The sequence below is a fragment of the Astatotilapia calliptera genome, chromosome 23 (genome assembly GCF_900246225.1).
Source record: "Astatotilapia calliptera chromosome 23, fAstCal1.2, whole genome shotgun sequence".
In the NCBI taxonomy this organism is placed as follows: Eukaryota; Metazoa; Chordata; class Actinopteri; order Cichliformes; family Cichlidae; genus Astatotilapia; species Astatotilapia calliptera.
The window spans coordinates 38,194,684-38,218,191 of record NC_039323.1 but is presented as its reverse complement, the minus strand read 5'-3'; the positions used below and the strand labels follow the sequence as shown (position 1 = coordinate 38,218,191).

The window sequence follows — 23,508 nt, the reverse complement described above, 5'->3', positions numbered from 1 at the left end:
CTTAGACACATATATAGACATGCACACATGTACATAATGGCTTTTCACACGGTTAGACATTTCCAACATGACTGTTCAAAAAAAAAAAAAAACCCGAGACACTAATCACCAGTTGCTAACAGGAATGGGATCACCACAGCACAATAGTAATACCAAACAATAGGGATGTGACAAATATAAACACAGAGAAGAATAGGTCCACTGAGAGCGTCGTTCATACACCGAGTGCTAGCAGAACTCCAGCCAAGACCCTTGAGGCGTTTTTTTCTTCATTCCCTTTCAGGTAAATGACTTAACCAACGGAAAAGTCCAACAGAAATGCATCCCCCTCCACTTGTTTACACCAGAGGATGTTTAGTTTGCAAATTGGAAAGCGACACGAATTCCATTGTGAGAGACCGCATGTATGAGTGACTGCCTGTGTGAACGAGAAGCACAGATTGCATTGTGCATGCCCGCGTACGTGTGAGAGAGCGGCTCGGTGAGGTGTCTGCTGAGGAATTTCTTAAGTGGGCCCGGTGGGAAAGAGTCCAATATCAACAATCTGCAGATTAAATCACCTGCTTTATCAAGAACAACTGTGTGTGTGTCTGTGTGTGTTGGTGCCTGTGTGTATATGTGTTCCAGCAATTAAGCGCCTTTCTGTTTTATAGGCGAGAGAAAAACTACCACAAGAGTAAGAAGTTTCAATCGGCGTGCAGTAGCATCCACTGCCACCGCACTCAGGTTCGCTGAGTGACTAAGTGAGTGAGCCTTTTTTTGCTCCGTGTGTCCAGCAGATCACACTGGAAGTATCTGGGGGGGATAAATCTTCTTCCTAGTTGACAGCTCCCCTCTGCCCGCCATGTGTCGCAGTCGCCTGTGTGTGACACCTAAGACAGCGTGTGACAGTGTGTCCCTTGGCCCTCTGCAGCTTTGAATGAATGTGTATGTGTCACTGTAGGAAATATATATATATATATATGCATACAACTGGAGAGGATGTGAAATCAGGTCTCCATGAGGCGTTTTATGACTTATTTCAATGTGCGCACCAAAGCTTCCTCCATTCTCATCGCCTCGCATTGAAGTGGAGTCTGTTGCCCCCCCCCCCGTCCATTGTTGTGCCTCTTGTTCAGCAGACGCCTCATAATCGAGGCTGCCACGCCGGACACAGCAAAAAGAGAGCATTATTAATCTATTTCACAGAGGTCTGCTGCTGGCATGAGGAAAACAATGATTCAGTCTACAAAGCCCAGTTTATCACACTGGTACTAGCATGATAAACTAGGAAGTCTGATTTAGTATTAGAGTAGATGGTGGCTATTTCTAGGATTGTGTGTTATTACTGTTACTATGACTGGTGTCAGGTGTGAGGTCAAGAGGTGATGAGTTTGTGGTTTCTGGGAGAGGTGAGGGAATTCTGTAGAGGATTACAACAGTGATTTGATAGGGGCGAAATAAAGATCCTGCAGGCTGGCTGGGATATCGTGACCTTTGACCCCCGTGGGAAAATCAAAGGCTCGGGCGGCATGTCAAAATGGCTGGAAATGATACTTCAGGCATGAAAGCCACCACGGCCTGTCTAATGAAAGAAGCCGCTTTGAAGCCCCCCCCCCGTCATAGATTTTTTATGACCTGAAGAGGTCACGCTTCAAGAACATTTCCTCCTTTTTGCCACGAGATCTGCTGTCCTCCTGAACATGACCGAGGTGACATCACTGAAGCAGGTTGGGTGTGTGTGTGTGTGTGTGTGTGTGTGTAGGGGGAGGGAGACTGGACCTCTTGTTTAATTTTCTCCAGCTGCAGAAATGCTAAATCTTTCATGGAGACTTGCTCGAGACCAATGAATTTTAAAACAATCTTGGGATAACGATCCCTTACCCTGAAAAATTATAAATAGTGCAAAAAAAAGAAACCCAGCAGGAAACCTCTTCTGTACCTTTTAACAACCTGCCAAATGCTGGACTTTTGATCTGTGGGTATGCGTAAGAGGAAAATGAATAATTATTTCTTCAAGGAATGCCTAAGTAAATGGAAGTCTACACAGCATCATGTGGGACGTGCCTGAGGTAATTGCGGGGCAGTAAAGGACGACTGGGGATAACCACTCGTCTTTGGAATCTCCTGCTCTGAACTTAATTGGAGCCGCTCGGTCTTAACCCCTTCCTGCCGACACTTCATTCTGACACGCAGAGGTGAGCCTCTGCATGTCACATGCGAGGCTGTGTGCGCTTTCCATGGAGGCTGTTCTCCCTCTGATTCCCTCAGTTCATTTTCATTCTCATTCACTCGGAAAGAGCGGCGTGGCTGGCGCACGGCGTCGCTGACAAATTAGACTGGTTTCAATTTAAGGAATTATTTTAATCAAATTGAAAAAGGGGGGACTCAATGAAGATTCAGAAGGAGAATGACTCCATTTAATTATAGAAAATGCAGTCTTGTCTAGACCCGAGGAAGTTGATGGAATAAACGGCATGCTTGTGCAATTTCTGCACCCAAGTAGAAGTCTGCTTGCAGCTGCATACATAAAAGCTGATACCCCACAATAAAAAAAAAAAGGAAAAAAGAAAAGAAAATGGGGTTCCCGTAGTGAACCTGAGCTGCTAACTGCACTGTTCTGTAAATCCATCCGGACATAACTTCAGATCTATTAAATGCATGCTGTGCAGAGGAAAAACACTGAGGGAGTCGGACCAAATATTCACATTTCTGTTAAGGAGACTCACCGTTGCTGTGCAGGGACCAGAGCAGCGGGGCGTTGGGGTCGTGTGTCCACCCACACAGGCCGTGGTCGAACTCACACACGGCGTCTGATGGGGGAGAGGTGGCCGCTGTAGAGGTGGAGAGCAGCCAGGGAGAAAAAGGCAGCGTAAGAGCGAGAGCCAAAGGGCAGATAGGCGTGAGAAATCAAAGTCATTTCAGATACAGGAGCATTTGCAGCTGATCTACATAATGTCATGCAGCGCTTTCTCAGGCCTTTCATCTTTCTTATTACAGCTTCCTAATGACGCTATTAATCCAGCATTTCTTTGGCTCTTTCATATTAAACACCTGTCTCACCTGTAGTCGTGACAGGGACCGTGGTGGTTTCGACGTCAGCTGGCAGCGTGGGTGTGGTGGTGCCTGCTGGGGTTGAGGTTTCTGCAGGAACAAACATAATGAAACTTGGGTCAAAGGTGGCCCCTTAAAGCCAACTTCAGACAATGTATTACTGTAAAGAGGGCAGCAAAATGAACTGCTGTTTGTTAAAGACATTATTTATGTGGCGATATGTCCTTTGGGAGCTGCACATTAGGGAGGGCCAGGAAATACAAACGGGAAAGAGGAAATGATAAACTCACAAAGGCAAAAAAAACAACAAGATGGAAATGAAGTCTTTAATAATAACTCTCCATTGTGCCTCCATAGATCATAGACTATGCAAAAGATAAAGGTAGTCTCCGGGTGTAAAAAGTGAAAGCCATTCAGGTCATGGAGTCTTCTTGACAATCAGCAGGGGGTCAGAAGGAGTGAGATTATATAGACGGCTATGGGAAAATGACCCCTCTTTTCACTTGATTTAATACAGCAGAGAGGAGTTTTTGCCCTCATTCACTACTTTTATATCTTCTTCATTAGAACATGATGCTCATTTTGCAACTCATGGTCTTATTTAAGAGTAAAATACACAATAAAGAAGAGCATCTTTTATGGGGTAGCTATCAGAACCACCCCTTACATCATCATATATAATGATAGTAGCATATGTATGTATGATTCCTATTTCCTCCTAGACGAACGGAAAAATCTTGATAAAACTTTGACATGCCACTGAGAGTGCCGGCACCTATGTGGTTTATACAAATACTTTATTCAAATGTCACAATTCAAAGTTCAATCTGCAATCAATGTGCGCATGTTTGTTGACATTACTTGTGCCTATATTATGTTTATTTAGTTTGTGGATGTTCATTATGCTTTTTACCGGTGCAGCCGAGCGAGTTCTTGATATAAGCTGCTATAAAAAGTCTAGAAAACAGCACAGAAGAGCAGACAACAAGAATGCGGGATAAGAAGACGTAGTTTGGGTCGTCGCAGTAACTAAGAAAGTAAGTAAGGTTTTTTTCTTTTTAATTTAGTGTGTTTCGTAGCTAGGGTGATGAAAAAATTGCTCAAAGGCTTCAAAAATGGGCGAAAGCAAAGTAAGCTAGCGACAGTTATTAGCACAAAGAACAGAAACAGTGAACTTGGCTCATTAGAAACACAAAATAACAAGTTTGTTTGATCCAAGCAAACAAAAAAGAGTCGCTCAGATGAAGCAGGAAAATTTGACTTCTTGTTTTATGAATGTTGATTTTTGTTACGCTAAAACAGCTAATGTCTCCGTTAGCATGCACCTTTATGCAGGACAATGCAGTAACGCTGCTGCTTGAGTTAATGACCTTATCGTTATTTTATCATAACTCAGCACAAAGAACGTGCCTACAAATCGTACGTGGTACTGAAACCGCCTCACTGAACTAATTCATGTCTCCTGTCAGAGGAAGGCACAGAAAACCCAAGAGAGCCCTTGTCATGTTGTGTCTGGGAGCTCAGGCGTCAGAATCTGTCTACCATACATACTGGCTCGGATATGCAGACGCACAAATGAACAGGCACACATGTCCACATGTTAATACACACACACAAAACAGGCTGGCGCTAAGGCTGATGGATGGCTCTGTCTAACAAACTCCCCTCGACCTCGGACGGGATGATCGCACTCTGGGACCACTCTCTCGCTGTCAAGAAGGGTCTAAAAGCGCACACACACAAACACACACACTCCATCACCCACTCTGCTGTCTGTGTGAACTGTTGTGCGTGTTTGTCTGTGTGCATTCGAGGGCCTTCTTCACTCCATAACTCAAGCGCGCTTGGAAGGAGGGAGAACAAACACAAAGTGAAATGTATGATTTTCGGTCCTCCATTAACGTCAACTAAATCTCGCATATATCAAAAAGAAAGACAAACAACACACAGAGGCATAAATAATCCAGCAGTTTGCTCATTAAAAGATGTCAAATGCACAAACACACACACACATGTTGAGCAGGCTGCAGCTAGAATGTGAAGTGGTAGGAAGAAAAAATAAAAGCGTAGTTATTAAGAGCAGATGGGCTGACCCTGGTGAGCTGTGGGAATTTACGCAGGAGTTTGGGTCAGCCAAAGATCCAGATGTATAATAAAAAAATAAAAATGCAGGTGTTTTCCCACATTTACATTTAGTCAGCCAACTTGTTTTTCTTTCTGTTTGTCTCTTTTCTTCAAATAGATTCAGACATTTGACGACGGTGACTCCTAAAAAAAAAGGCTAAGTGCACTCTCAAACCCATTATATTTCATTTTCCTCTGCCTTTTTCTTATTTAGTCCATCTAAACAACTCCAAGACTTGGATGCTTGATGATCGTGTGTGAGACGGGAGGTTGAACAGACACACACGAGTATCTAAGAAGGAAAAAGCGTGACATGGATTAAGCATGTCTAACGCCTGTTAGTGGCAGTACTAGAGGCCTCCTGCTGTTAAGGTTCCTCCTTCTGTGAGGCTACCATTATCATTTAAAGGCTGCGAAAAAAGCAATGAGGGCAACAAACACACTGTGATACGCAATTGATCTGCTTAAAAGAACTTCCCGCGGAAACGAGCGCAGCGGCGCCACAGCTGGAGAAATGGCAGAGATGAAAAGGCTGGCCACAGCTGGCGACTGCTTCTGACATTAACCCAGCGTTAATGTCACGTCCTTTATGCCAGCTATTAACTACCTAATGAGACTCTTATCGCTGCCGGTCCACTGGGAAGCAAAAGCATGGAAAGCAACTCTACCCTTCTACCTCTCTTCCACCCATCCGACTTTCAAATGGGCCACCACGTCTTGTTCAGCGTCTCCTCTTTATTCCTCCTCTTGTGTTCGCTCTTCTCGCCGTCTTTTGCTTTTTGTGTGTGTGTGTTTGCCTTTTTATTCCATTCTGACCTTTTGGGTCCTCTAGTTAAGTCTCAGGAGCGGGCGTTAAAATAAACCATCTACACATTACCTGAGCGCGCGCCGCAGCTAAACACACACAAGCAGAGAGCGCGCAGTCGAGTCCATTAAGATTCTGCCCAGCTCCTGAGTACTCTATGCTTTCAAAGGTCAGGCCTTGTCACAGTGTAAATGTGCTGACCTTTCCAGGGTGTGACAGGAGTGTTTTGGGGGGCGATGGGAATGGCACTGACTTGCGCGCTGTTTGCAGGGTGTGTATGTTTGTGCGAGGCGAGGGGGAGGTAATGTGTGTTAACGTATGTGACCTGCCTACCATGCCCCAAGTCCTGTCCTTGATGCGTGCGAGGACGGTGTCGCGAGAGCTGGGTTTGTTGCACAGCAGAGAGGGAGCCTTGAAATGCAGGAACAGTCCCTCTGCAGCAGAGTGTTGTCTTACATAATGTGTCTGCTGCTGCAGGTGATGATGCAAGTCATCATCATGCACGGGATGAGATACCAACACTTAGAACCGGGGGCCCTAGGCGGCTGGAAGGGGGTGGGGCAGTGCTGACATAGATAATCGAGATGCACGCTCACATATGCGAATGCACATGCTCACAGACAAATTCTTCTGCGGGCTTGCTTTTCAGTGCACACGCAGTCGCCAAACACACACACACACACGGTCGTGAGGGCCAACCCACCCTGTAAAAAAAGACATTGCTCACTTCCAAAGAGTCTGACTCAGCAATATGTCAGAGAAGAGGAAAAAAATCTTCAATTATGTAGAAAGCTTTTCTGTAAATCTTTCCCTGGCAGTACTGAGTGCACACACACGCGCGCACACACACACATACACTCAAACACACACAGAGTGATGGATGCATGCACGCAGATATACATACACCCCAAAAGAACACAATGGGGTAGACAAGTAGCCATTATTTGATATTTTGCCGGGTGGGGTTAAGTGCTCAGATCAGGGATCATCCTCACACACACAGACGCACCATCACTTCAAAGATTGCATTAATTTCCTGGAGAGTTGCCCTAATCGCTACTTGCGGGACTCTAATGCTAAATCAAGCCTTCACCTTAAAAACTTAATCATTTAAGTTAAGGGTTATTGCTTTTTTCTCCCCCAAACGGGAGGCGGGTTCCCTTATGACATGAATAATGCAAGAGCACAAACAACAAAGAAGCCAAAATTCCAGAGGCTGGGATGCTGTGAAAACACTGGGATAATGCGCTTACTCCAAAGGCGGAATGATATAGGACCGAACTGAGAAAAATGGTTCAGAGCGATCATCATTTGAAAGCTAGCTCTACTGTGTTTACTCGAATTATGGAGGGAGGACAGACAGCTTGAGGTGTGTGTGCGTGAGCATGTGCGAGCTCTACTTTTCAGTGCTCCCAAGACTGAAATGAGCCTACCTGGATTTTTTTCCCCTCTAAAATTTCATCCCTGAGCTCATAAATTTTTCATTCTGGGAGTACGTACACTAAAAAAAAAAAAAAGTCACCGTAGAGGATCTGTGTGCAAGTCAGTTGTGTGGCAACAGTGGGGGGGGGGGGGGGGGAGCAGGAAACTGAAGGAGTCAGGACCAACAGCAGCGAGCGTGGAAAAGAGGTGCGAGTGATGAGTAGCAGAGGGGAGGAGACGAAAAGAGAGGAGGCATGGAAACGAAGAAAGAAAAAAAAGAACAAAAACATTTTTAGACCCACGCACTGGGCCTCGGGGTGGGAACGAAACAACTGCAACCATGTGGAGGAATAAGGAGAGAGAGCTCTTATTGTGCTTTAGTGCGCTGGGGTTGATTTGGGGATAAATTTCATCCTCTTACTTTAAATCACAATAAGGTGAAAAGTAAACCGAGAACATCGCTGAAGACTGGAGAGAACGACTGAAAAATCAGAGGGGACGGAGAAGCGAATGATTTACGGGATGTCAGCGGTAGTCCGTCATCCCTGCTGAGTTCTGGTGGTCTGTGAACAATGTGTGACTCTTAACAATAGTACTGTGTGTCACGTTTCCCCCGAACTCTCCACTCCATCTTCAGAAAGTCAACTCTGTCAAGCGGTAAAGCCTAAAATACTTTTTCATTTTGTTCCCATTTTTTAAGTTGGTGTTTAGTGTTCATTGGTTTCTGTGATCTGCTTTCCACATGTCAATCATCAGGCAGCAGCTAATGTAAAACACATTGTTTCCTGTGCTCTGGAGGAGCTCCAGGGGAGGATAAAATGACCAGGGACCAGGTGTTTAGAGCAGCAAGCTTTAAGCAGCAATCATAAACTGCATGGAACTTCCCTCTGTTCATTTTTTTTTAAAACTGTACATAATGATGGATTGAAAATATGGGTGCTGCATCTTTGCACAACGAGGCACATGCAAACAGACCTGTGCACATTTACATTTATATTGTAGACTCTGTGGTTACTTTGTTAGCTGGATGTGCAGTAGAGGTGATAATGACAATCGCTCTTCAACTGTGCTCTTCATCAGGTCTTGTGGGAGCGCACAAAAGCACATAAATCGTCCTAATGAAAGCGTAGCTTGACATGCTTGTGAAATAAAGTACGTGTCTAGAGAACATGCATGAACACTTTGCTCGTTTCCTGTGGCGCGTGGGGTAAACGTGTGTCAAAACATGCATATGTACTCATGTTTAAGCGCTGTTGTAAATGTTGAGCTATACTGCCCAGTCGTCCTTTTGAGGCACAGAGGGAGTGGTAAACAGTGAAGGTCCATATGTGCGTGAGTGCTGATGATAGCGCGTATGATCCGACAGCACTTTCACATCTGGATAACAGACCACGCTGGAGAGTGAACTGATAAATACTCTCTCTCTCTGGGGATGCATTCATTTAAACCAAGCTCTGTCCACTGCCTGCCGCTCACGGTGCTTGTGGATACTTAAAGACAACCTAACACAAAGCCCGGTGTAATAATATCAGAAATAAATCAGAAATAATTACTTTTCAAGGGTGCTATCAGTTTCCCTTTCTCAGCTCACACGGGGTGTCTCTTTTCACCTCTGGCATCCTCTAATGACTCTCATGCATATCTAATGTGAGGCTCGCTTTTCTAGTGAGCCACCTTCCTCAAGGTCCATTCACTTCTGGTTAGAGTTCATTACAGCGCAGGGCAAATAATTCAGCCTGGAATACTGTAGGCAGCAAATTATCATATATGTATATAAAATGATCCTGTGTCAAACAGATCACGGCCGAGCGTCCTACCTGGAAGGTCACAGCCCAGAATCTCCACTCTCATCCCAATGCCTGCCGGAGACCACCGCTCTGGATAGAGTCGGATATACTGGGCCACTGTCTCCTCGAAATGCCGGAGCTCTGGGGTGTCATAGTGTGTGTTCCCCTCAAAGATCTGCACAAAAAAACCAACACTGCAGTGGTTACTGAACTGGTAAAAAAAAACACACAAGAGCATCGCTCTTCATCTGCCCGCCTCCCCTGACCCACCTTTGGTAAGCTAGTCTTGCTGTCCATGATGAAATTCCAATCTTTCCCATTCAGGCTGTGTGCCACTTTGTACTTCCTGACAAATGCCCGGTTATCTGTGGCCGCTCCACTTCCTGCGTCTCCTCCCCTCGCTCCCTGGGTGATGACTCCGCGCACTGTCTTGGCTAAACCCAGGTCCACCTGTGGAGTTTAGAATTATAATTTAATTCAATTCAATTCAGTTTTATTCATATAGTACCAAATCACAACAACAGACACCTCAATGTGTTTTATATTGTGCGATAAAGACAGTTATAGAAAGAAAACCCAACAATCACACTATGAGAAAGCACTTGGCAACAATGGAAAGGAAAAACTCCGGGCAGCCTTTTTTTTTTTTTTTGGGGGGGGGGGGGGACTCATGCATAAGAACAATAGTTATGTTTTTATGGCAGCTGTGCTCTGTGACTGCGTTTTAACTTAACTAGAAGGTAAAGGTGTATGCTAACATCATTGCTTTAAAGTAATGCACAATAAATGCAAAGTCTACCTGCAGCCACTCCTCTCCAGCCAGTGGCTGCGCAGGAGCAGGGAACCAGCCGGAGCGGCTGGCCACGAGACGGGTGCTCCCGGGATTCCACACCACGTCCCTGCTGGATGAGGTTGAGATCTGGGCATCGGGGAGCAGGCCGGACATCAGCCCCTGCAGGTCTGAACACGGAGCATCTGGAGGGGAAAGGCAGAGAGGGTTAGAGACTTCTTTAGTTTCCTTGGAAGAAGAGACCACCTAACGCTGTGCTGGTACACATTTTCCCACCGGGGAGCTGTTAGGCTTTGCCGCAGGATCACACTGCTGGCCACTGAGCATTAAGAGTTTAGACTGGAACAAACAGGAAAAGATGAGGTGAGAGACAAGAGAATGGAGGGAAGAGAAAAAAAAGATGTGTAACAAAGCGCTACCGCTTCATGTTCAATATGCAATTAGGCTGCCATTAGTGAGATAAAAGCATATGTTAAGTCTGCTGCTGAATGGGCACACTTGTCTGCTTTGCATGCACGCTTCTCACATCTCACATCTAACAAAAAAATACCCCGAGCGCCATATAATGCTGTTCGGAGCATTGTTTCTTTATATTCTGTACAATAGCTCGTCTGCTCATTATGCGGCACACATTTTATGTACATTCGCCGACTGAGAGAAAGTTTTATGTACACGTCAAAGTGCTCGGAAATGAAACTCATTCCGATACGGATGGGTGAGTAGAAGTGAAAATAAAATAATATAAAACTTGCTGAGGGAGTATGTGTGAGAGAGAAATGAGGATTAAGGGGATAAAAATAAGGTATGATACAAGGAGCGGGGAGACAGAGAAGTAGAGAGTGGAAAGAAAGAGTGGTGACGGGGGTGAAAATAAAAGCAGAGAAGGAGACTTGGAGCGGGAGATGACGGCTTGGGGAGGCTGGGAAAAGGAGAGAGAAACGCAGAGATGAGTCGCCTGCAGAGACAAACAGTGGGAGAGGGGGAAGGACGGAGGTAGGCGGAGTGAGAGACGAGCGGCGCTGGATGAGCGCGGAGGGCGTCGAGAGAGACGGAGGGGAAGAGATGTGGGGAGATGTTAGTAGTGCTGACGGTTTAAGAGAACACAGATCAAAGTTTCATGCTGTTATGTCACCGCAAATGCAGGAGATGTAAATAATGAATAAAAAGCGCAGGAGACGGAAAACGTGTGACTGTGCGTACGTGTGGGAAGGGTCTGTGTATATTCCAAGAGGTGTGCCTGCTTTTTTTTTGAGGTCACGCGCTATATTTAGAAAGCGCCTGTGTGCTGAAGCACCTGTACTGTAAGAGCTAATAGTTATTCCAATAGCAGCTGTTGAGGCTGAGGCGAATCACAGTTTCTGATGTAAGAGTGAACGGGGAGCCATGAATGATTGATCGGTACTCGTTTCTCAATCTAGAGGAGCTCACGGAGCAAAGACGGAACATCAAAAAAAAAAAAGTCTCCAAAACCATGAGAGGAAAAATGGGATGTGGTGGTGGTGGGGGGTGGCAGCGTTGAGGGAGTCAGAGACAGAAAAGCGAGCAGAGGGGAAAAAGAAGTGGGAGAGCACTGAAAGAGGAAAATGACACTGGTGGTGCCTCTGGAAGAAAGAATAGAAGCAGAAGCTTTCTTTAATTAGCCCGAGGGTTGCCATGTTTAAACCACAGCAAGAGGGATTGTGGGAGAGAGTATAAATACACATTTATGTCTGAATGCGTGTGTGTGTTTGATCCGGCCCTTTAAGGTTTAGGAAGTTAAATGTCGTTAAAGCTGATGGGTTTTTCTTTCTTTTCTTTTTTTTAGAACAAGTTAGATTTTAAAACAGTGCTTTGTGTTGGTTGAACCGAGAGGATAGAGCTGGTGCATGATTATTGATTTAAACCCACGAAAAGTTCTGTTCAAGCCATGAATGCAAAGCGGGATGATTCTGGCAACTTGACTGCTTCATGACACGCACACACGCCCACGAACGCACCTGTAATCTGGCATCCGTAGAGCTCGAAACGAAGGGCGATGCCGTTCTTCCAGGTCTGTGGTCGGATCCGAACGAACCGGGCCAAGACCGGCTGCGGGACGCGGTTGAGAACCACTTCGGCCGGATCTGTGTTAGCGTGGAAAATCTGGACAGCAAAGGCAAACAGAGGACAAGCAAAAAAGGGTTGGTTACCATCAGGAGGAGATGTGCTGTAACTTAGCTGTGCTGTCTTATTTCTCTTTCTCAGTTAGACACACACACACTCTTGTTTGAACACCCACCCACAGTGCACAGTTTCGCTTGGCTTCACACACACACACACACACACAGTGGCAGGCTGGACAAAGCAGAGACAACCCAAACACGGATCCAGTGTCACCAGCCCAGCTGTCGATGTGTTTTAGGGTCGAAGGTTCAGCACCGGGAGGCTGGGAAAGCCCATCGAAGGATGAGATTTCCTCAAACACACACACACACCCTATCGACATCTATCGACTTCCACACACCTCTGCACTGGTGGTCATAGGAAGCTGTGGGAGAGTTGACCTGACACGACAGAACATGATTAGCCGCCGGAGGCAGGAAGTCTGTCCAGGTGGGCAGGATGCGAGTGAAATTCACTTCCTGACGCTTCCACAGCATCAACATTCACTTCTCCCTGAACCGCTCCTTTCCTCCCGTAAGGCAGCGGGGTGGGGCAGCGAGGGTGGAGGGGTCAGAGGGCAAATGTAACCGCGGTGGTCAAGTTACTTCCTGTTGTGGGCAGAAAAGTGTGCAATCGCCTGTGATGCTCGAGAGAATCGGATGGGAACACTCAATTGTGACTTCCTCCTCTTTCCTTCCCTGCATCCTCTTCCCTCCACTCTCGAGCCCACATCGCTCTGAATCCCTTCATCTCAAAAACCTCCATTTTCTACATAAATCTCCTCGTCCAGACCGCACTGTTGATGTCTCCTCACACCTCCCGTATGCCTTTCTTCCTCTTGCTGGCGGCTACTCACTGTAACCGCACACCCAGACGCAGGAAACCACAGGAGCCCACACAAACACGGTCACATCCCACGCACCCAGATAAGCAGGGTGAGCGTCTTTTAACTGAGTGACTGTTAAGTGTCACTCACTCTCTGTTTGCGGTTGACCGTGCCAGCTGATAGGAACGCCGCATCACAGCTGCCGCACACAATGGAGAGATGGGAAGACAACTGCTACAAGCGGCTGAATTAAAGATTAAAAGGCATCATGCCTAAAAAAAAGGTCCCTACACGAGTTTTCTTTTACTTTAATTGAGATCAAACCTCAGCACTCTACCACAGCCTTAAAAATTTGATTTTTTTAATATATTTTTTTTAAATCATTAAAGTCTGCTTTCTGTTTGACCCATTTACAAAATTCCCCTAACTCTAAAAAATGATATTCCAGAAATTCCATAACCGATGGGAATATGAGTGATATCATTTCTAAAATCCTTCTCGGGGGGTTTTATTTGATTTTGGGCATGGCCTGATTAAATCAAGTGGAGCTCACACTGATAATACAAAGCGCTGTGAGTGTTTGAACAGATAAGCGGGCCTATCGCTGCTCTATCTGCTGCTGGATCGAGGATAGACAGCTGTTATGTTTACCTAAGAGGCAAAACAGGGGATGTGGTTATGGGGGTTATGTAAACACCAGTGCGCGTCCATGATGGAAGGCAGGCCTTGCAATACAACCGCCCCATCATTCCCACTCCCAGATGCCGGGTATGTGAGACAAAGAGCACCACGTGAGGCAGTAAAAACGAAAATGACTGCGGGGGAAAGGAAGCGCGTCCTCAGAAGGATGGTTAATGACAGAAAAAGCGAGGGTGTGCGGGAGAAGGGAGCGGCAGACAGAAAAAGGTTGAATGGAGGGCAGAGGACATAACTTAGGAATATGAAGGGAGTGGTGACGAGCAGGGAGGAAAAGAACAACGAGCAGATCGACTGTAACAGGAAATACTCCATCCAAGCATTTATCACATAATAAGCCAAAATGAGAAAATTCAGTGGAATTTCCTCATTTGGGAAGAAGCTGGAAATGCAAAAACAAGCAAAAAAAAAAAACACAAAAAAACCTAACGAACACTATTTTTTGTGTAAAGTTCCAACTTTGGCACAAAGTTTACTTTAATAAATGCCACGTAAATAAAACAGCAGTGCGTTTCGGTCAATAGAAGTGGGTAGACTGAGGAATGACTGTAAAATATCTGTGGGCTTCAGCTTCCCAGAAATGTTTCAAAATGCCCAACGTTGCTAAAAGGCCATCAGTCAATGCACTGCAACACTGCCAGCTGCTTTTCTTTCCTACTCATCTTTGGATAAAACCTGGGAATGTGGCCAACATTACTGACACAAAAAGAATAATTTTCTCAGTACGAATCATCTCCAGAGGCTCTTTTTATTTTCCTTTTAAAAAGCAAATTATTATGGATGTGAGTGGAGAGAGAGCAAACTTAGAAGAAAGACAGCACAGAAAGACAAGGGCAGTGAAGAGTTGCCGGTTTGGTCTTTAGTGTCCTCGGTTCTCACGACTTCCTCCACTCTATTGTCAGGATACCTGAGTGGTCTCCCACTCCTCACCCATTACTTCTAAGGTTAAAGGTCAACGGCCATGGGAAGCAGATGGTTGTTCATTGACTAACTCGTTGGTAACCTGGTTACTTTTTCGCCAACTTGAAATAAAGGAAGTTGTAGCAACAGGAAGGGCGGTCAGTGTGGTTGGTGTCTGGGCCACCTCCAATCTGCCTAACAACTGGAATTTTGGGGTTTTATTTTTTAATGTGTGTGTCTATACGGGTCCCTCCCCTCACGTGAGCGTGCTTTCGAGGTGGGCTGAATAATTGATGCTGTCATGTTGTGTCTCCAAGTGAGCCGAGAGTCATTAAAATATAACGAAGACCCCATTACGCGCTCGCATAGCAACATGTGACGGTCAGGCCTCTTTTTCGCGGACATCGGCAGAACCCAGGCACCACGGGTGTTTAACTATTGATGACTTTTGCAGAGAACCAGGTCACCGCGATGGGCGTGTTTGTATTATAGTAAACATCCTCCTGACATTTCTAAGCAAACAGAGCACGGAAATGTAATGTGCAATCTTAAAGCAGGCAGAGGTTTGCTGGATCTTGTTAGAGCGCTTGTTCCTGGAAAGTGAGGTGCGGATGGATGTACACATCATAGCTTGATTCATTTACCATCCATTCTGCGCTGTTTTGGCACACATCTCCTTCCTCTGTCAGTGTTTTTCTGCAACATGATGGCACCAGGGGGAGATGTGGCAAGCTCTCTGCACAAGCCATTATTTGTTTTCCAGCCATTTTTTTTCTTTCTTCACTCCCATGTTGTTCTCCTGATCCAAGCCTCTTTCTCCGTCCATTACACTTTTCATCCCCCCTGGCTCTCTTCCCCTGTTTCTCACTATGAAGATGTTGACAGTAGAAACTGGTTCCAGCTGGCCGCTCTCTACAACTAGCTCTAAGAGAGGCTGAGGCGAGTGTGTGCGCGCGTGCAAAGGTTGACGTCGTGACCCTAACACCACCTCTGGTCAAAGCCTCCTGCTTGGTGCCGATGTAACCGATTGTGTCTCGCTGTGTGTCGGCGCACGCACACGCTGTTTTTAATACGCATCAGCATGTAGAATAAGCGGAAAACAAAGCCTGTGTGTTTGTGCCCGAGCTAGTGCTGTGGGATACTACAAATGTGGGCATTGATCGCATACCAAGTGAATACAGGGCCAGTATTAGCGATACCACCTGATCGATCGATATGTCCACCGCTAGCCTGAGAGCTACAAAGGTAATAAAAGGCTATTGTATTCTCTTCTACTCTACAGTGTGATGGAGGTGCAGGAAGAAAAGCTGAAGGCTGACTTTTCACCCCCTCTCCTCCATGTTACTATGTGTGTGTCAGTGTTAGACTGATTTAGCACATACAGTGCCTTTCAGCAGCACAAAGCTTGCTTAGCACTGGGACGCCTGGGATTTTCTTCACAGACAGGTGACAGCGTGTGTTTTAAATGTTAATTAGTTTGGGCGCGGGAGCGTGCGCGTCTATTTAAACAAAACAAAACAGAAGAAAAAAGTCGTTGCGAAGCTCGCGTCTACGTGTAAGTGTGCGAAATATGCAATTCCTGAGTGTCTTCGCATCTCATCAAGTAATGAGGCGCATATGTGAGAAATGTGACTTAGAATTAACAAGTCACATGGGTGTCGAATTGAAAATGCGATGGCATGCAGAATATTTGGGAAAAAAATTAATAAAATTGACAGAAACGCCCACACCTGGTGGTGTGATTGAGGTGATTAATGTGCAGCGCTGGTGTGTTTTACACCTTTCTGCATCACTCTAATTTCCCACATTACTTTCCCTTTTCTTCTTAGGAGCATTCAGCCCTTCATCCTTTGTTAACACATCAAAAAAGCGACGCATCGTGTCAGAGAGCTGTCTTCCATTAGCAAACACGGGGAGGTAAGAACCACCAAGCTGGCCCTTTCTTTCACGGGTGATTCATACGTGATGCACAGGCACACTCGTGCCTCAACCTTACGCACACGCACACACACTAATGACACGTCTACACGCTCCTGTCCAAAGCTGCACGAGCTTCAAGCTCACTGCTAAATGACAATTAGAAGAACCAAATCCCAGTCATTACAGGACCCCTGACGAGAACTGAGCTTCAACCACTTAAGGGCTCTTTGGGGGGCTTAGGACAGGCTAACCGGGAGTTTGTAAAACACCAGTGGTGGATTAGCAGTCACGGAAAGATTCAACTGCAGCCTTTGGAGAACAGAAGGGAACCTGTCTGACGAGGGTCACGAAGAGTAAAGCGAATTCTTTGGCTTCACCATCACGAAGTCCGAGGTAAAAACCGTGGCTGCAAACTCTCCTAGACGGCTCTCTCTGTGGTCGGCAAATACACAAAGAGCAGGTTTTATGTAACGCAATCTGAGATGCCTCTTTATTATACATAAGAGGAGGGAGAGTGTGCAATAAATCCTTGTAGAGTTTGAATTTAGAGCCCTATCATGCATGCAGTAAATGCTGTAGCTGTCGTATTTCTTTATCATCAGAAGCAGATGGTATGCTTAATCAATTCTGCATTTTATGTAGATTAAGTAGTGTCCAATTAGAAAAAGCAGCAGGCATTATTCCCTGACTTTGCTTCCTCAGACTTTTGTTTGTCGGGTTTTCACCATTTTCTTTAGAAAACGTACATTTTTCAGATTTTGTTCTATCTTTCACAGATCTTCAATCCTCCTACCGCCTTTACGGTTTTCTAAAAGCTAACAAAACGCTGTTTTCAAAGCAGCGTAGCGCCACTAATATCTCTCTCCCGAATGCAAAATGCATGCCTAAGCATCTGTCTGATTCCGTGTCTCAAAGTGTCCGAGCAGTTTTTGCTCAGACGGATTACCGGACTCAGATTACACGCCGCAGACAGGCACACATCATATACGTATGCGCTCACACGCACAGATCTCCAGACAGGGAGATCAGCCAGAGGTTATTTAAAGAAAGGGAGGGGGTCCTCTCAATTGTGTGTGTGTGTTTTTCCGGGGGTTCTAATAAATTGCACAGATGTTGACTTTTGTGTCAAATCCACATTTTGTTTAATAATCTCTACATCAAATACCCCCCACTGGCCCCACCCAAACCAATCACTGGCACACACAGAAGGATGAGGGGGGGTGGGGAATCCCAGTCTGTGCGGGTAGTGTGGATTAACCCCTCTTTACACACACGCCCACTCTTGCCACTCTCTATTTTTTTGTTTGAAATCCACAGTGACCTTAAACCAGATGTGAGGGACAAGGTTTAAATGCCCTGGAAACAGGCTGTCTGCAGGTCACGGCATGGCAACAACCTGCCATTGTGTGTATATAAGTAACAACGAGCAGGCAATCCAATGCAGATTTAACGAGGCTCGATCGAAGCACTAAATGGGAGCGATTTTGGAGAGTAATGCTGCGAATCTCTCAAGGCGCAAATTTGCTCAGTCCACACCTGGCCGGCCTCCAGAGGGTTTCACAACCCCCAGGTGTGTGTGTGTGTGAGTTAGGCTGAGAAAGATGATAAATAGCGGTTCCAGATAAGGGCACACAGAGGACTCCATTGTTCTTGTTTGTCAGGTTCCCCTCCTCTCTCTATCTCTTCCTCCCTCCCGTTCCCTTTCTCTCCAACTCATGACTGAGGTCATGACTCGGGTTCATAAACAGTCTTAGAAGGGGAAAGACTCCTTCAGGAATTTAGCGTCCGCTGATGCCATTGATATGGCTCTCGAGCGAACACAACAACCTTAGTTGTTTGAGAACATCTCGGAGGTGTAAATGCGGCGTTCAGCGTGGATGCTCGGCTTCACTTTAAAGCGAGCTTGCCTGTTGGACCATTTCAGGCTTCGTTTTTACTTATAAACACGTTTAATGCTCTACCTTGTGGTTCTTGCCATGGCGGTACACCATCCAGTCCTCTCCGTTGGTGCTGACCTCCAGCTTGAAGGTTGTGACGTAGTAGGACTTCTGCGTTTCCTTGGATATGGCGCCCTGTGTGGCAATACCGGTCAAAACCTTGAGGAAATGAAGATCCACCTGGAAAAAAGGGGGAAAATGTATAAAACTTGTTTTCATGAACTGAAATAAAATAGAATAGCGGCAGAGAAAGCTCCGTAGACTGCAGGATGGATGTGCTCCGGGCTGATGCAGATAGCCGAGCAGCTGCAAGTCTATTGCTCACACAGCAGCAGCAGCAGATTGTGGCCTTCTACTGAAGAAGCCTAGGTGGTATCTATGAGTGTGTGTGTGTGTGTGTGTGTCTGTACATTGTGATGTGTGTAAGGGGAGGAATGGTTGGAGGCAAAGATCAATGGCGCAGTGTTCGGATGCATTCCTGAAGAGCACCTTCATCAATCACGGCCTTCTTGCCGCTCTCCTCCGCGCTCTGCCTATGCACGCGTTTGAGACAGGAAAGATTGAGAGTGTGGAAGCACTTCCTTATCATCGGTTCACAGTTCCTCCATTCCCTTTATGTGTGAGCACCTCTGTGTGTCCCCCACTGTACGTGAGAGCCTTCTTCGCCGAGCCTTCTTTCGCAAGTATCACCGAGACAAATTTACTGTCACCAGCGAGTTAACGCGTCGCTGATTCAGATATCAGTGTCGACCCGCTCTAGACTTTGTGCCTTAAATCAAATATTCGCCTTCAGATTTCTACCAGAGCAAACCAACTGCATTTAAAAGTTTCTTAAACACCCGGGCCCTCGAGACAGCTCAAATGCGCGGTTATTTATATTTGGTGGCACGGCTCTGTTCTGGAACCTCTCTGCCCCTTCCACGTACATTCATGGAAAGCCTAAGGCAAAGAAAGAAGCAGCACGACTTCTTTCTGGGGTACGAAACAACTGCAGGTGGGCTAAAGCGACTTAAATAGTTGACATTTGCCGACTGAATGCATGAAAGGGTACCAGCTGATCCGTCAGCTGCTGCGAGCTGCCGCTGACATCGACTGATCTTGACAGCGTAGGCCTGCTTGAACCTCGCGGAGTGATACCTGTATGTATTCCTTGTTGCTGTCCTCTGCCGGCGTCCAAGCGTTGTCGTCGTTGTTGAGGCGAGCCTGGCGCGGCAGCCAGCGATTGTCGTAAAAGGACGTCGAGGCCGTGATTTGGTCGTCGCTGATCTTCCCCGACTCCATGCCCAGCGCCATGCTGCAGTGAAATGCTGACGGGAGAAGAGGGAGCAACGTCAGCTATGTTTGCATTGAATATAACTGAATATAACGGTTTAGCAGACATGAAAGAAAAGGCATGAGGGGCACAGAGCTCGAAAAAACAAGAGGCGTGAAGTTAAACTCAGGCAGACACAAAGAGAAAAGACAATGAGAGGCAGAAAGCAGCCCAACAGGTGAGTGAAGTTAAATTGAGGTTGAGTTAATTTATATTCTAAAAGAAAATAGTATGAGCCCGCTTCTGAGAAATCATGCTCTCTTAGGAGAGCGCAAAATAGGCTGAGAGGGGCGAGGGAGCGCTCCGAGATTGAAATAGCATTAAAGCAGGCACGGCTGAAGAGATCGAGAGGGTAAGAGGAGAGGAGGAAAAAGAAAAAAGATGAAGAGAGAAAGACGAGTGTCAGCAGAGATGACAGAGACGAAAGCGGTGAAAGAGAGAAAATCGAGTTGGGAATAAAAGCAGGTAAGCAAACCTACACTCTGTACACACAAATGCACGCACACGTGCGCTCTTAAAGTGATGGTGCACTCACAGTCGGAGACTTCTTTTTGTGTCATGTTGTAGCGGGCGGAGAAGCCGTCTTTGGCGACAGCCATGTCGGTGTGGAAGGAGAGGGACAGCAGGCCAGAGGACGATTGGATCTCTGGGGGGATCTTTGTCCCGCAGTACCGGCCAATCAGAGGAGCCACTGCACACACACGAAATTCATGTTTATACAGTCATATTGCAAAGAAATGATTTTAAAAGAAACATTCGTGCTGTTATTTTGAAAAACTCAACATTTACTGCTTTTTCTGTATGATGCTACATTCAAGGAAGGAAGAAAAATCAGAAAAAGCACGCACATGTGATAATTCCTATAAGATTAAAAAAAAGGAAATCCAGCACTGCAAAGACAGGTTTCCAGTGGTCATGCTGCTTCGGTAAGTGTTGTCTAATGACTCACAGCATGCCTCTCCTCCATCTCCCCTTCCTCCATTCATTCCTCTCTCCCTTAACTCTCCTGTCCATCCCTCCATCTGCCATGTGTGTGTCTCAGCCAGAACCCAGCAGGAGAGGGAATGGAATCCCTTGCTTTAATGCAAGCTGCACTGGGATCAGCTGCAGACAAGCACTCACACACGCATAGACACACATGCGCGCACGCACTCACAAACATTAAGGATTACAACGGTCTCCAGACACAAAAATTCTTCACCCTTCCGCCTCGTCTCCCGTCCCTCTTTCACGCCCAAGGAAACTCAGGCTCACTGGAACTGGGTTACACTTTAATTTGCTCCTAATTCTCAACTTTGAATGGTATAAATTGTTTTCAGCTATCAAAGCTCCTAAATTCAAGGCTATAATTGGAATTTTAAATCCACTTGGATCCCTTCTTAGCGACTGAAAATGGAATAATTAGAGCAAATCCTTGGTCCCCCCCCCCCACCCTGCTTCATATTTTCAAAAAGAAAAGGAAAAAAAGAGAGAAGAAAAGGAACTCGGCAAAGCGAGAGGTGAGAAATGAACCACTCACCACTACTAATGTGGCTTTCATCAGCTACAGAGCAACTAGCATTACCCTATGGCGGTCACTATCAAAGCCCCTTGATAACATCCTCAAATGTTTTTCTCCCCCAAACCCCTCCCATTCCCACTTTCTGATCTCGGCTCTTTGCATACAAGCAGATACTCATCGTGGCCGTCACTCTCGCTCACCCTGGGGAGGAAGGAAGTGCTAGGTGATAAGGATGGAGGACAGGGAGGAAAGTACGAGGGGGGTTAGGAACGGGTTGTTATTATGGAGAGGGAAGAGAACCATGGGAACAGATTGGTCCTCAGGGGTGTCCAGTCCCCCCCCTCCCATGTAATGGGATGGACTGTACGGTAAGAGCTTACATCAAAGAGAGGGATGCCTGCACAGGAAATTGAAGGCTGCTATGCAGATTTCAGTGTAGGAATGTGCATGTGGAAATGTGGCTGTCCACGCACGTTAAAAGGTGAGGACAGGGTGTCTTTCCAGTGTGTCTACGCTCACGCTGAGATATTCCGACATCTGTTTGTGTGTGTCTGTGTGTGTCTGTGCGCTCACCTTGTGGCAGACCGTCCCACACGTCCAGCCAGTCGTACTTGCAGTCACCCTCTCCGACCAGCAGGGGGTCGTTCTCGAGATCGAAGGTCAGGAAGGTGAGCGTGATGTCCATGTGGGGCGGGGCAATGATCATGTAGGAGCATTCCAGATTGTGAGGGTATTTATCCGGGAACCCCGGGGACTCGATCATGCCGGTAGGGCTGGTGAAATTGCGGAAGCAGAATTCCGAGCCTAAGCAGACACACAAGGATAATAGGATATTTAGAGTCGGGAGTGAAAAACAAAAACAAAAACCCATAATGGTCGCGTTACGAGCAGGAGCAATCGATCACGTGGCGGTATCTCATCTGACTTGCAGAAGGTGTTTCAGAAACTCATTCGTCACTGACAGCCCCGCTGGGATTTTACAGTAGCTGCGGTGGTGAAAGGACACGAACGTGCACGACTCATGGCTGTAGATGGAGGAGGGAAAAAACCCAACAGAGCGAGCAAATGCTCAACTGGGCATTTCTAATTTTGCATCATGCAACGCAAGCAGGCTTAGAGCTCTTTTTTTGTGCATGCTCCCCTTAAATTCATACCACCTCTGTGCTCTCAAACAATGACAGTGCACTGCAAAACCCAGCCTTTACTTGAGCCCTTAAAAAATTCCACCATTAAAGACGGAACCCTGCTTTAGAGCATATATTTAAAATTTTACCCTTTTTTGGGTCTCATTTGCACTCTGTGTGTGCGCGTGTCTTTCACTTTCTCTCGCACACCTCGCTCATGCATACCACAAAAGTTGTGTAATGGTTCTAAGTGGGCCCTTTGCGGCGGCTCCTCATTAGCTATGCAGATTTATGCGCCCTGGGCGGCTCACCTTGAGCGGCAGCAGCTGTGTGGCTCAGATCATCTACCCATCAGCCACTGCTCCGCGGTCCACTGGGGAGCCTGAGTCACGGCCGAGTGTTTATGGACCGGCACATCAATGAGGCGGGAGAGAGCTGACAATCCAGCACACACACACGCACACACACACACGGCAAATAGACAGGTCTTCACACAAATGTCACACGCGCTGCCTCATTCGTAAGCTGTGTTTATTTTCCGAGCCTGAGTTCGCTCACCCTTTAAATAGTTCTATCTTTACAATGCAGGCTCCGTTCAGTCGTACATCTTTATGCATTTCTATTTTCATGCTCACCGGACACACACACATCCTCATGTGGCAACGCTGCAAAGATACGTGGGACAAATCGCAGCTCTTCCTCTAGAACTAAAGCGCACTTAAACTGGACATTGTGTGTTTTTTTTCTTTTTGCTACTTCTCTCCTGCTGAAATGACTCGTTGAAGGTAAATTCATTTAAAGACGCATTTAACTTCAGTTTCCTTTCCCAGACAAATGCGCCTGGTCGGTCACTACCAGCAAGGAAAAACAAGCCTAAGCTAGAAGCATTTTTCCCATCGTTGACTCCACTGGAAAGCTGGGAGGTCAGGTTGAAGAGGCTCACGGGAGGAGGCATCTGGTGGATTTCAAACCTGGGAAAGCGGCGCCGCATCCAGGCAAGCACTGCACTGTCTCAGGGAGCTGCCAGGGCTGCGTTTGATAACCAGATTCATATTCGTAGAGGCGGCGTTTAGGAGCACAGACGCGTTAGTGGAACATTCCTTCGGCAGCATTCCTCGGAGGCACCGGTTCTTATTATCAGGCGGCCCTATGAAAAGCTGAGGGGTCGACTGTGCTGCTCTGACCCCCCCCTCCCGGTGTCTACACTTGG

General features: G+C 46.5%; 1 protein-coding gene across 3 annotated transcripts in view; it reads right to left on the bottom strand.

The window, feature by feature from the left end:
• nrp2a (neuropilin 2a) overlaps window positions 1-23,508 on the bottom strand; it is a 59,393-nt gene that overhangs the window by 10,622 nt on the left and 25,263 nt on the right. For all 3 annotated transcript variants that reach the window (XM_026157737.1, XM_026157736.1, XM_026157738.1), the window contains exons 4-13: window positions 21,748-21,978; window positions 20,209-20,364; window positions 19,499-19,668; window positions 18,386-18,541; window positions 11,938-12,082; window positions 9,971-10,146; window positions 9,442-9,621; window positions 9,202-9,346; window positions 3,043-3,123; window positions 2,709-2,813 (exon numbers count right to left, since the gene is read on the bottom strand). In XM_026157737.1, coding sequence (XP_026013522.1) covers window positions 2,709-2,813; window positions 3,043-3,123; window positions 9,202-9,346; window positions 9,442-9,621; window positions 9,971-10,146; window positions 11,938-12,082; window positions 18,386-18,541; window positions 19,499-19,668; window positions 20,209-20,364; window positions 21,748-21,978 — 1,545 coding nt within the window. The remainder of the gene's footprint in view (window positions 1-2,708; window positions 2,814-3,042; window positions 3,124-9,201; window positions 9,347-9,441; window positions 9,622-9,970; window positions 10,147-11,937; window positions 12,083-18,385; window positions 18,542-19,498; window positions 19,669-20,208; window positions 20,365-21,747; window positions 21,979-23,508) is intronic.